The 12,452-nt window shown below is 46.6% G+C and overlaps 1 protein-coding gene across 1 annotated transcript in view; it reads right to left on the minus strand.

Annotated features, from left to right (window-relative positions):
* Nucleotides 1-3,472: 3,472 nt before the first annotated feature.
* The window catches only part of LOC119391314 (uncharacterized), a 40,117-nt gene continuing 31,137 nt past the window's right edge, over nt 3,473-12,452 (minus strand). Inside the window, exons 8-9 of the mRNA XM_049415240.1 lie at nt 4,505-4,647; nt 3,473-3,729 (exon numbers count right to left, since the gene is read on the minus strand). Of these exons, the coding sequence (XP_049271197.1) occupies nt 3,511-3,729; nt 4,505-4,647 (362 nt within the window). The 3' untranslated portion in view covers nt 3,473-3,510. The remainder of the gene's footprint in view (nt 3,730-4,504; nt 4,648-12,452) is intronic.

Consider the following 12,452-nt stretch of genomic DNA (forward strand, 5'->3'; position numbering starts at 1 on the left):
CGTATTAAAAAGTTAGTCAAACGCAATATACCAGCGACATGTGATAGCCACACCATCGATATGAAGTGTTTAACATCGTGGTTTAGCGCTAAAGAAAGACAGACACATGTGAGAGACAGGACAGGCGCTACTAACAACTGGTTTATTGCAAGGGTTGCAATGGAATAAATACCACACTGGTGCGCAGACGTGACGAACGCGTAAGAAGACGTCACCACTTATCAGGCTACAGGCATGTGGCATCAAAAAGCCTAATCTCATTTCTATACAAGCAGATAGATGTGTCGCTAACACAGCTAGTACCTTTTTTCTTTATATGATACGCCTCCCAGAGTTCGCGTGCTGATTTATCACTTTCAGGCTACATACCTGTAGCCTGATAAGTGGTGACGTCTTGTTACGCGTTCGTCACGTCTGCGCACCAGTGTGGTATTTATTCCATTGCAACCCTTGCAATAAACCAGCTGTTAGTAGCACCTGTCCTGTCTCTCACATGTGTCTGTCTTTTTTAGCGCTAAACCACGATGTTAAGTACTCACCAACTCGCCCAACAACAAGTTCTTATTAAGGATATGAAGTGTGTTTTTCGTGTCAACAAGAAAAAGGTTAAAGGTTAACAACTATAGGGGCAGAAACTTATATAACTGCGAAAGCTCATTGGTTCTACCCGGAAACTCTCGAAATTCCTTGGCAATTTAAACAAAAACGCCATGCTTAGATAGCGTTGTTCTAAAAACTGCATCACTTTTGGCATATGGAGGAGGAAATATTGCCAGTTACAGGTCCCAACAAATTGTTAAATCATTTGTTACGGTTTTGTAAACAGTTCACTTAGATTCTTCACTTCGGGGCCACGCAAAATAAGTCAGCGTCTCATACGCAAATACCAAGATGCTGCACTTTGGGGAACAGTGATACTCCTCATTGCTGAGTTATATCGAATCACACGTACACAATGCACACTCTGGACTTGTACACTCAGGGATCCGCACGGAATGTCAACATTTTTACTTACCTTCACACGTACGTGAGGAATAAACTTATTACTTTGTGTTTAAGGCTTTCAACAGCTCTTTAGTGCGATTCGTGGTCAAAATAAAGAAACAGAAAGTGAATGCCTTTCTTGTCAAATATGGCAAATTATTCTTTGAAATAAAACGGAACCGTTTTATCGACGCCCTACGTGTCGAGCGAAACGATTGTTTTGTTCTCATGTCGTTAGGTGAAACTTCACTCTACAGTAGAATGTTACTGTGCGATTTCCACGTCGTTTATTTGTTTATTATGCCGGTTTTTCTATAATGTTCCTCTGTTTTTGTTTGTTTTTAACGCTCACAGAGGCAGTCATCGCGATCAGAACTCTTATGGTCGTTTGTCCCGCGATTTTCTCTTATAATGAGGCTTCTAATTCTATACGTATCAAAGAAACATGACTGTCACAGTTATTCCGAAAGGGATCTTGCTAGACATCCTGGCACACGAAATGCAACTAGAAAATGGTTAGCGAATAAGGCTTCGAATTACTTAAGAATTAGGTAATAATACTTTGGATGGAGTTCAAGAAAGAGCGGTTTGTTTTTTTTTTGAACTATATTACATATAACATGCTGAGTGAGGGAGAAAAAAATGAAGTTTTCATCGGTCCATGCCGCTTCGATTCCCTCACCTTTCCATTCCATCGGAAGTAAATGCACATGAAGTGATGCACGGCCTTCTCCTGTGGCATTCGAATGAAAGAAGCACACATACGGAGGTATAAAAACTGCTTGGGTGAACACATGTACAATGAGAAAAGAAACGTTTATACAAAGTATAGTTAATCTGTATCACCTAACAACGCAAATCACTTTTCACTGCGTCACTAAGCAGTCATTTGGCCGGGTGTATCCGCTTAGTGCCGCCGGTAGCGGAGGAGTCGGTAGTGTTTGAAGGCATAGTTGGCCGGACGCGAAACCAAGGAAATTCTGCTGGTCAGATGTGATGCTTGGGCTGTTCCGTTAAACATTTCGAAAAGTAGTTGGTGAAAAGAAACAACGAACGCGGAGACGTTAACAAGGCAAGTGTCCTGTTGGCTACTCTGCGCTTGACGAAGGCGATCTGAGAATAGAAAGATGAGCGAAATATTGAATGAAATGCGTGGTAAGTTGAAGGACGCCCCGCGAAACAGCACAAGCCAGTCGCAGGCGCCCACACAGGCTAGTCGGCCTCGAGAGGCAGTGAAGTGCCTCCGCTGACTTGAGGCCTGACGAGCGATACATTATGGCTCCTACACCGAAATCGGCCTATCGTCCATGCTCGGCAGTGTGTTGGTGAGTGATTGTCCTTAAATGTGAACATATTCGACGCCCGGGTCATCGACACGGAAGGGCAACCACACAAAAAGACAGTTCTTAGAATCCTGGCATATCCAAACGACACCGGGAAATGTTAACAGCTCAGCTGGAACCTTACCGAGTGTGTACGTGCACGGTCTACGGAACCAGTGCAAAAAAACACCGCAGCAGCAAGAACGGCGGGACAAAGGACGATGGAGAGGGGGACACCACCAAAGAAAGTCGCTAGCTTCGGAGCCCGCCGAACAGTCACTCCTGAGGAAGGGACCGAATCGCTCCCGAAACGTCGGGTTAATTTATAGTTTCTTAAATTTTAACTTTAGCAACATTGGGCTATAGGTGGCTGGAGAATTCATTATTTTTCGTGTGATTGTCCTTGTAATTCAAATTAAACAAAGTGGCACACACGCAGCCAACAGCGCACACAGCAGTGGAGGCCACGCGAATTAGTGTAGTGTAAGCCTTCTGGAACGCCAATGCCGATACAGAAGCCATGTTTCACGTTGATGTACCGCGGATGAAGCTCAGAGCAGTGACGAGGTTTCAGTTGGCCTAGCCTGCTACGCCATATAGTTTGATTTTCCACGCAGCCGAAGAGAGAGTACGGGAAACATGGAGAAGCTGGCTTGCAGTTATTATCCTGGAGTGCCGAACGGTAACTTTTGCCTCTTCTGATGTATGCTCTAAGCAACTTTTGATCTACATGATAATTGTTGTTCATTCTTTGGTATTCACTACAAGTAAACCTTGCCTTTTCGTTTGGCCAGGTGGTGAAGTTCGGCGATTTCGTACCACAGCTGTTCACGACATCCAGGTCACAGCACTACTTCATGCACTGTGTGATGAGAGTGTCGAGTCTGAAACTAAGGTCCGCTCAAATAAACTCCCTGTATGTGTAAAGTAGAGTGTAGTGCGCGTAGTCGGGATTTCTGCTATACCGCGCGCATATAGTGACATTTGGCGCGTCCAGTCACAGTGTTACTCATCTTATTGCTATACAACCACAGCATCGCCGTAAACCAGTTTCTGTATTCGAATCATCGGTACCGATTTGCACGCAGATGCTGTAGAAGACATGAATGACAGCGAAGTTTCAAAGCACATACAGGAACTGATATGGACAGCAGCTGTATGTATCTTGAGTCTTTCTCTTTGACAGCATATTTCGCGTGATCCCCTATAGGCGAGAAAATACACCGTCTGCGGCCTTTTCACGTTGTTTCACGTCGATTCCATTCAGCTGGGGCTTACTATTCTGTTTGTGCACACTCTGTCTACTCTGCGTGATCCTGGCGAAGGCTAGTTTGTCCAGAACGGTTGTTGGAGCCTCGCACACAAGATAAGTGAAGTATGCCAGGACGTAGCTCCAGGCGAGCACCGAAAAGTACATTGAGGCCTGAAAAAGAAAAGAATTTTCAGAAAGAATAAAACAACGCACTAAAGGTATAAGAAATTCGACGTTATTTGCCTTATGCAGCAGCGGCATCAGAACATTTGCGTGGGAGCGCTGCTACAGCGAATTGCCGTTGCTTGACCGCGCGCCTCCAAACAAGGCGTAGCAAAAACCAAATGGGTGGAAACGCACAAGCGCGCCACATTATTGAAATCCGTCGCACCGCCTACGCTAGCATCCTCTTTGAATCATCTCAAGAGTATAACTATGGTTATATTACGTGCTTTTGAGTCTGAAGCCGCAAGAACGTCTCAAACATTAGTGAAACCATAGAATAAATTTTAGTAAAACCACTTAAACATAAAGCGCTGAGCAAAAAGAAAAACGCATTATTCTCTATGCATGTATATTGTTATAGTGACCGACGTAAGAATGCAAAACTGATTGGTGCTGAATGGAAGAAAATCTACGTCTCTAACGTAATCGTATAAGACGGATTAGAGCTAAACCAATTTGTTCAGCGCCATAAATGATATGAAAACAAAGAACTGTGAACATAAGTGTAGAAACAGTAACGGCAATCGACTTACTCGTTTTACGTGGCCGAATCCACATCACTTTTAAAATTGTTCGTGTGACCTTACATATTGTCATGTACGTGCAGTTACCAACTGCTAGTGTTGTGGCTCAGTCGTCAAAACTGGATGAGATTGGTCACCACCATTGATTTTAGAGCTGTATAATCGAAGCGCTGTAGAGCGCGAAATGTAACCCTCACCACGTTGAATGTTGACCAGAACAGGCGCTCTCTGGATGCCTGCAGCGAGAGCCTGATGAACGGCATGTGGATGAGGTAGACGCCGAAGGAAAGTTTGCTCGGCGCCACAAACACATTCCAAGACAGCAGCTTGTTTACGAATCCTGCAACGAAGCGACGCCACATTGTATGTGCACTGACGCTACACATATCTGCGTAACGGTTAACGAAATGTGAATAACTGCTATTGTCGACCAGTAAACGCAAAACAAGTCGTGCGATATAACAGTTCTGAAACAGAACCGTCTTGATCGAGGAAAGCGGAGATAAGAATACAGAAGAAATAGCGGAGGGATTTACCCAAAGCTGCGACCCCTACGCGAGGCAAGGCATTGGATATAAGACGAAGCAAATAACATTAAAGGAAACATACATCGCATTCCAGTGACGCGCGCCACTGAGGTAGAACCATCTTGGAGTGAAAACTCGTGTTTGTGCGGCAATCGTATAATGTCAGGTCCCGGCGAAGCTGGCCAACTATGCGAGCAATTATCATGCCAACGGCATCAGGCGTCCAGCAAGGAAATTGTTGCCATGTTGGGGCCGTTTCCCTTGCGAAGAGAGCCGGTGGCCCGTGTTGCTCCGTATTTGTTAATTCCCGCGGCTGCCGCAAGGCGCTGCCACTGCATGTGCCTCAATCGTCGCACACTCTTTTCGTAATCTGTTCTCCCAACCGTGCCCTCATTTACGGTAGTTTCGCCTCCTACATATTCTTGCCCCGTGACGCGCCCTTAGTGATCCCCTAGATTAGGATGTTGCAAGCGGACAGTCGCGTTGTATAGCCAACGTGACGGCGTTCATATAGTCAAACTATCAAGCCATTGACCGGTGCCAAAAATAATAGAAATTTCAAACTTCATAAGAAGGGATGGAGCTTGTAGTTACACGGTGCAGGTCATGTTCACAAGTTTACCATACCTTAGAGTCTTAGACGCAGTGCCAGCACTGCCGCAGGCACTGGTAGGTGTCCTCAGGAAATGGTCCAATGCAGGGTAATGCGCAGTGAGGGCACGCCACGTACAAAAAGAGTATAAAAAGAGAAGAGTGAAAAGAAGGAAAGGAGGCGGTAGCTGGTGCCGCGAAAGTGGTGCGTCCTTCAACTCTCGTGTTATGGAATCAGGCGGGCAAAGGCGAGCACATGCCAACTTTAGTCGAGGCAAGACGAGAGAGTCTACAACGACAGCGCAGCTACACTGCTTCCGGCACCGTAATCCGTTCTAGTAATGTATATATATATTTTTATTTTTTGTACCAATAAAGCAATTATAAAATGTTGACGGCACCCTAAAACTCGCATGGTATTCAGAACTATAAACGATTGCGTCTGTTGGTAGACCATGATATGTTTTAACTGAGAGCGCAATAAAAATTACACCATCTCCCGCTAAAGGGGACCATGAGGCGATGCGAAGCAGCGTTTCGGCATGTCGAGCCCGCGTTTCAGAGGGGTAATGGAGAGGGGGAGAGGACGTGTGCGGAGAGGGTTTGCGCATCCGCAGTAAGGGTGGTCACGCCGCACACCACCACCGGATTGAACTCCGCCATAAGCTGCTTCGGATGTAAAAACAAAAGTTCACAGAGAAATGGACAGCGTACAGCCGAAAATTTAAATGGGCTTTGTGAAAAGAGCTTTAGGCTTTTACAAAAAAAATTACAGCATATCTACGGGTGAATGATGAAGAGCTTGGGCGAAGCTCCTGAAGCAATCATGGTTACACCGTGAAATGTTCAGTGGTTTCGCCCAGCAGTAATCAAAGCGATACGCCGCTTTGATTATTTTTCGTTTTTGATTTTCTTCTTTTTTTAAAATTATTTTTTGTTTTTATTTTTTACTTTTTTACTTTTTTATTTTTCATTTTTTCATTTTTATTATTTTTTATTTGTTTTGTTTTATTTTTTATCTATGGGACAGCGCCATCTAGTATACGCCACCCAACTGCAGTTTGCATGCATACCTATAGGACAGCGCCATCTATTGAATGATACGGGAGACGCGACGGCGGGGACACGCCGGATGGAGCGACGATGATGATGATGATAACAACTTTATTGTTCCGCCAGAAAAGGAGGCCCCCTACTCCCCGTCCTCGGCACACAGGCCTAGGCAACGGGGGCCGGCACCTCCGCGATTAGAAGCAGGCGAAGAGGTCTTGACTCCTCGCGGCTTCTTCCGCCAGGCGGATGGCTTGTTGCTGTGAAGCGGGTTCCTTGCTCCGCAGCAGGGCTTCCCAGGCCTCTCTACAATTGATATTTGATTTAGCCCCTGGGGAGCTACCACACTCCCAGATTATGTGGTCGAGGGTCCCTCTCGCCCCACAGTGCTTGCACCTATCGTTTGGCCTATCATCTTTCTGAACATGATATGCCCAGACCGGGTTTACAAAATTGCCAGCTTGCAGGCGCCGCCATGCGACTGCCTCCCTATTGTTCAGGCTTTTATCCGGTGGTGGCGCCACTCTGCGAAGTAGCCGATAATTTTCAACGATTTCGGTGTAACTTTGCAGACGCTCGTCCATGTTCTGGCAGTCGGGCGGCTCCACAGTCACCCGGAAGTAGAGAGCTCGGGCTAACTCGTGGGCCGCCTCGTTGCCAGGAACGGACGTGTGTGCTGGGGTCCAAATTAGGCTGATTTTTCTGTTCAGCCGTCTACCGGACAGAACCCTTGCCGCTTCGGGCGAGATCCGACCTTTTCCAAAATTCCAGATGGCCGTTTTGCTATCGCTAATTATAAAATGAGCTTCCGTTCCAACGCAAGCGAGCGCTATTGCAAGTTCTTCAGCCGTCTCCGTGTTGCGGCTTCTAATGGTGGCGGCCGATACGGGGGCACCTTGGCCGTCGACCACCGAGGCGACCGCCGCGCCCGACTTGCCACTTGCCGCGTCCACGTACGCAACCAACTTGTGGTCCATTGGTCCAAAGCGTTTGATTAGAGTTTGCGCCCTCTTTTCCCTCCTCTCTGCGTGGAATATGGGATGCATGTTTCGAGGGAGGGGGGAAATAATTAGATTTTCTCGGCAGTCTTTCGGGATATTTGATTTGCCTCGTGGTCCCCTATCGGTTTGAAGGCCTACCATATCGAGGATAGCTCTGCCTGTGGTCGTTCGGCTTAGGCGATCGAGCTGTGAAATTTTAACAGCCTCCGCTATTTCGTCCCAAGTATTGTGCAATCCCATAGAGAGAAGCTTCTCTGTGGAGGTGCTGATTGGTAAGCCTAAGGCCCTTTTTATGCACCGTCGAATGAGCGAGTCGAGTTTCCTCTTCTCCTCAGACCTGATGCCCAAGAAAGGCGTGGCATAGCTCACACGGCTTAATACGTATGCTTGGGTTAGTTTGAGCAAGCTTCTTTCATTCAGGCCACGACCTTTCAGCGCAACCCTTCTAAATAATCCAAGGGCTTGCGTTGCAAATCCCTCCAGTTTTTTTTATTATCCCATCATTATGTCCATTCTCTTGAATGAATAGTCCTAAGATTCTGACGACCGACCAGGTGACGCTATAAGGAGCTCCGCTCCTAAAATTTCGACGTCACATACATAAAATTCACTTTGACAGGGCGCTTGAGACGATTATCAACATGTAGCAATCGTTAATATGACACTTCAGGTGTGACTGGTAGTCTTGCATAGGCCGCATGTGTTGACCCGCTTTGATGGAAAATCACAGCCACTTTATGCTTAGACACGTTTTACAAAAAGTGCCAACGTGGTGAGAATTATTCCAAGTTCGCGAACTACGTCGGCCTTTAATCGTATAGACGAGATCCAGGGTCCCTACGTAACAAAAATGCGGTTTGCCTGTCGTCGGACGTTCAGTTTCGCGTGGAAAGCATTAGCCGCCGTGCCTACCAAGGAGGTCTTTTAAAATCTGCCTGGTGCCTACCGCAGTTCCTCCTGTTTGTTCGCTGGTGCGTCTGGAGCAAACTTCCTTGGTCTGGAGTGTGCCATTGTGCGAAGAAGAAACGGTGTACCGACGAGCTGCGTCACGGTTAATTGTTCGGAAAGGCACCGGACAGGTGGAATGAGTTTGTGTCGGTTGCCCGTTCATGAAGGCCGTACGTCGCAAGGAAATGGCCGCAGCTGTAAACCGCGAGAACTTGTCTCGGACGCTGCATCGTATGTTATGTGGCGAAAAAAAATCACAGCATATCCACGGGGTGAATGATGATGAGTGGGGCGAAGCTACGGAGGGAATCATCTGTAAACCGTGAAACTCTTCCGTGAAATGCGCCCAGTACATAATATAAAGAGTGTGAAACATCGTGTATATATTAAACATCAAACTTTTATTGTACTGTTGGTTTACGTGGTCCCTTCATTATCACTTGTGATCGGTGAAATGCAAGGAAGAAGTCCGCTCCCGAGCGAAAGAGCGCCAAGAGCGACCGCATTCCCCGCTCGCCCTGTGCGAATTAAAGGCAAGGCTAGAGGGAAGACAGGACGCGCGTTCCACGACGCGAGGTCGGTAGCATGCCCAACGAAAGCCAACGGAACGCGATCGTGCAAGTGCTCCGGCTTCGCATCGCCTCATGGTTCCATTTAGCGTGCCAAAACCAAATATATTGCTCAAGGTGTGCCTTGCGTTTTTACGTAGAAATAATTTCTTTATCATGTACATTAAGACGGAAAGTTGAAAGCTCACTAGAGTGTATCGCCCGCAAAGTATGTCTTTTAGTGTGATTTAACTCTCGTACGGCAGGGTCCTCGCGCCGTTGCCGGTCCACCTCGCCCGTTGACGATCGGGAGAGGTGGCTACATACAACTACTACTACTACACTTTAAGAAAAACATCTGGCGTTCTTTCGTTCTGCTTTTACAAAACATCTGGCGTCTTTCGTCGGTTTATTTCATCAATCAACGGCGTTTTGAACAAAATTTTTATTGTTTAATCACGCACAGGAGAATCTCACCAGGCACTACCTTGGAGGTAAACAATGGCTGCTAATGGGAATGAGAGACAGAAGAAGTCGGCTTTTAGCTAACACTTACACTTCTACTTCTACTAACGTTTCCTACTGGAACATGCCAATGGCTGCTAATGGGGAATGAGAGACAGAAGAATTCGGCTTTTAGTTAACGCGCACGCTGCGAATTTTTTATTGTTCAACAACGCACAGGAGAAATCTCCCGCCGGCACCACCTTGGAGGTCAAAGCGTAAGACTTGTTACGGACTACTACGATGACTACGAGGGACGAACGGGTGCCGTCTTAAGGAGCTTCGCCCCTAAAATTGAAGAAAATAGAGGGGTTGGCGCGGCCAGTTTTATCTAGGAAAAATATACTACAACAACCAAGACTACCGCGAAGTCGATGGTATTTCGCAAATTGGTAACATTCATGACGCTAAGATGCATGATCTTTGAACAAGGTTCTCCGAGTTAGTCAAAGGTGCAAACACATAGTCATCTTATGTTAACTTCAGAGCCCTCCTTAGAGCCACTACAGCTTTTGCCGTCGCGGCCGCCCCGTGTAAACACGTTGGAGGTGCCCCGACAAGCGGTTCTCGGAGGTAGCTCCGCAGCTGCTGCGGCTTTTTTTACAAAAAATATTAAAAATAAAGAATTGTCGCCATTTCTTCGCGAGTACTTCTTTCCACTTCGTTGTTTAGGATACCAAGATTAAAAAAAAAGAACATATATATATATAGATATATATGTATATATATATATATATATATATATATATATATATATATATATATATATATATATATATATATATATATATATATATATTATAGGGTGCTACAGTTGTATTTAGCCAGAGTTTTAAGGTACGCCAACGCACTCAATGACGTCGCGATCAAATACATGTCGCCGACTATTGCCTGGAGTAAGTCCGACTGTGTTTCGCGTTCTGATTAATTGCCTAATTAGACCACTTTAATTAATTACCTTTTGAAGCAGCGAAGCGAGGCAAAAAACACGCCATGTCCATGAAGTGAACGATGATTGAGGAGCTGGCTCGGAGAAGCACGGGAAAACCCGTGAATCTTCCGTACAAGTCCTCCACCATCATATGAAGACGTGACACACGTTGTTATATATACATATATACACAATATTTTATTAATTTACAATTTTGAGGAACTATATACACAATTTACAATTATATACACATTGTTGAAGTATATATACAAGAAATGTCTAAGAGCGTCTGATCCTCCATTGTCGATACTTGCAGACGCAACGCTTATGATGTTCTTTCAATTTGAAAACTGCCCTCGCGACGCGCACGACAATGTGGCCCTAAAAATGGCTGTCCGACGCTCGCCTGGTTGTTGACCGCGTTCCCCGCTTGCCCTGTGAGAATTAACGGCCAGGCTAGAGGGAAGACACGACGTGCGTAGCGTTCCTCTTCGCGTTACACGACGCTTTGAATGGATAGATGCAGGTTACGGCGCGGGACTGCGCCCCAGCTTAAGAACCTGGCGAGCCAGCTCCTAAAAAATTGCAATGAGAAAGTTGTACATCGGTTAGCAAAACGTCCGATTAGAAAGTTTCTAACTTTCTATCCATTGTGTATTAGTGTATTCCTGGTTACTACAGATGCCCGCGACATACAAAAAATACCACGTGACATGCCCGCTTGCGCCCCAGTACGCGCGATGATTGTAGTGCTCCCTCACGTTCCGCATGCAAACGACAGTAGGCAGTTTTAGTTTAACATACGTAGAGGCTTTGCGTACGTAGAGCTTCCACGTGTAAGCAGTGCGCATGCGCAGAAAATAGCGTCCGCGCGCTGGTCTCACGGACGTACGGGAGATTCGATTCTCTGCGTGCGTTTCTTGCGCACCTAGACAGATTCGCGCTGAGTTTTCGCGAGATCACGAACAAGCAATATATCTCGTTCGCCATCTCGCGATAGATGGAGCTACGTGGTCCCTCATGGCGCGCGTCGTGTACGTGTAGCTAAAAGCGTTTCACATTGTGTGCACGTAACGTACGTGGACTTTTAACGTTTGCGTACGTGAAGTCCCTACGTACGTGAAACTGAAACTGTCTAGTAGCATTTGCCCGATTGTCCAGCCTCGACAGGGAAGCGACGACGGTGGTGGCTGTGAGACGAACACGTTTCGCTAGCGGCAACACAAGCGATAACCACTGCGTCTGCTTATCGCTATGAACCGGCGCGAGGGAAGCATATCCTTTGTACGCGGAACGTTAGGGAGCACCAGAATCACGCCGCGCATAGGCGCGCATGCGGCATATCGCGTGGTATCTTTTTTTTGTATTTAGTGGGAATCTGCAGTAATCGGAAAACATGGAGGAAGAAATACTAAGGAGAGGCCCTATCGTATTTCAATGCATTGCGAAAAGTGTGGCGGAAGTGACGTCAGATTTATGGGGCAAACAAACCGGTATGGGGCAAACAAAACAGCAGACGCCCCGCGGCGTGCTCTCCGCGGTGGTTAGCTTCTGAGCAGATTTGTATAGTCCCGGCGTAAACTTAGCGCGTATTGTGCGGTTCGCACGCAGTAAAATGTTGCAAGCAGACGTTTACCAGGCTGTTCGTGCGTGGCAGGCCCGAGCGCTGCGTACTGAAATTCTTCGTGGAGCGTTTTTGTGCAACAATACAGAATACCGGTACGTGCCGTGATCAAAAACGTCCAGCCCCTGCATCATCGTATTCGAACTCACCTAGCAGTGACTTACGCGTTCTGCTGGGCGTTAGGCCTTCCCTTTCTCGTAGCCCGATTCCCCGATCTGTTGCCGGATTAGCGGTTCTTTGTTCGTGTATACGGAGTGAGCGTAGTAGCTATTCGGCGCAACGCCAACCTATAGTTGACGTAACTTCACGTAGAAAAGGACACCGCTGTATTGTATACGCGATCGTGCACGTAAAGTTTGTAACGCACACAACAACAAGCACGCAGCGAGCGCACACTGCACAATACATACATCACGTAGTC

The sequence above is a fragment of the Rhipicephalus sanguineus genome, chromosome 4, assembly GCF_013339695.2.
Source record: "Rhipicephalus sanguineus isolate Rsan-2018 chromosome 4, BIME_Rsan_1.4, whole genome shotgun sequence".
NCBI lineage: Eukaryota > Metazoa > Arthropoda > Arachnida > Ixodida > Ixodidae > Rhipicephalus > Rhipicephalus sanguineus.